At 68.5% G+C, this 658-nt stretch overlaps 1 protein-coding gene across 1 annotated transcript in view; it reads right to left on the bottom strand.

Annotated features, from left to right (window-relative positions):
• Positions 1–6: 6 nt before the first annotated feature.
• The window catches only part of ACAP3 (ArfGAP with coiled-coil, ankyrin repeat and PH domains 3), a gene marked incomplete at its 5' end in the record, with an annotated part of 12099 nt that continues 11447 nt past the window's right edge, over positions 7–658 (bottom strand). Inside the window, one exon of the mRNA XM_014543779.1 lies at positions 7–657. Within this exon, the coding sequence (XP_014399265.1) occupies positions 575–657 (83 nt within the window). The remainder of the gene's footprint in view (position 658) is intronic.

The following is a 658-nucleotide window of genomic DNA, read 5'->3' as shown; positions in this document are numbered from 1 at the left end:
CCTCGGGACGCCTGCGTCCAGCCAGGGCTGAGACCCCATGCCACACACCCCCCAGCACCCGAGAAGCCCAGCTGGGACGCTGGGGTCGCTAAGTGAGGTACACGGGTTGATTCCCTGGATGGGCTGCCCCTTCTGCCCTGGCACGGGGCTGATGGCCAGCCACCAGCCTCAGGGGGGCCTGGTGCGGGGGCTCCGGGGGTGTAGGAGGGACCCAACTAGCAGGTCAGTGTCTGGGGCAATAAAGGGGGGGCACACGGTGACACAGGCCTCTGGACAGAGGGACACCAGATGCCATGGGCCCCAGGTCAGAGGGACACAAAAGGACATTGGCCCTGGGGACCGGGCGGTAGGGGCACCCGGAGCCTTGAGAGTGGTTTGTGACAGGAGCAGCCCAGGCCCCGAGGGAGTCACCTGAGGACATAGGGTCAGCACCTCTGGGGAGACGTGGGGCTTCGGAGACTCGGGGCTAGGGTCCCTGCCCTGCCCGTCCGAGGAGGACAGAGCAGGCTGCGGGCCCCGGATGCTCCGGAAATGGGCCAGGGGGCCGGTCTCACCGCTCCCAGGCCCGCCCGCCCTAGCTCTCCTCCAGGTGGAGGCTGATGAACTCCTGGATGCACCTGCGGTACTGGAGCTCCGTGGGGCTGCTGCCCCCCAGGGG

The sequence above is a fragment of the Myotis brandtii genome, unplaced genomic scaffold (assembly GCF_000412655.1).
Source record: "Myotis brandtii unplaced genomic scaffold, ASM41265v1 scaffold334, whole genome shotgun sequence".
In the NCBI taxonomy this organism is placed as follows: Eukaryota; Metazoa; Chordata; class Mammalia; order Chiroptera; family Vespertilionidae; genus Myotis; species Myotis brandtii.
Note: the sequence above shows the minus strand (reverse complement) of the source record. Positions and strands in the feature narration are given on the sequence as shown.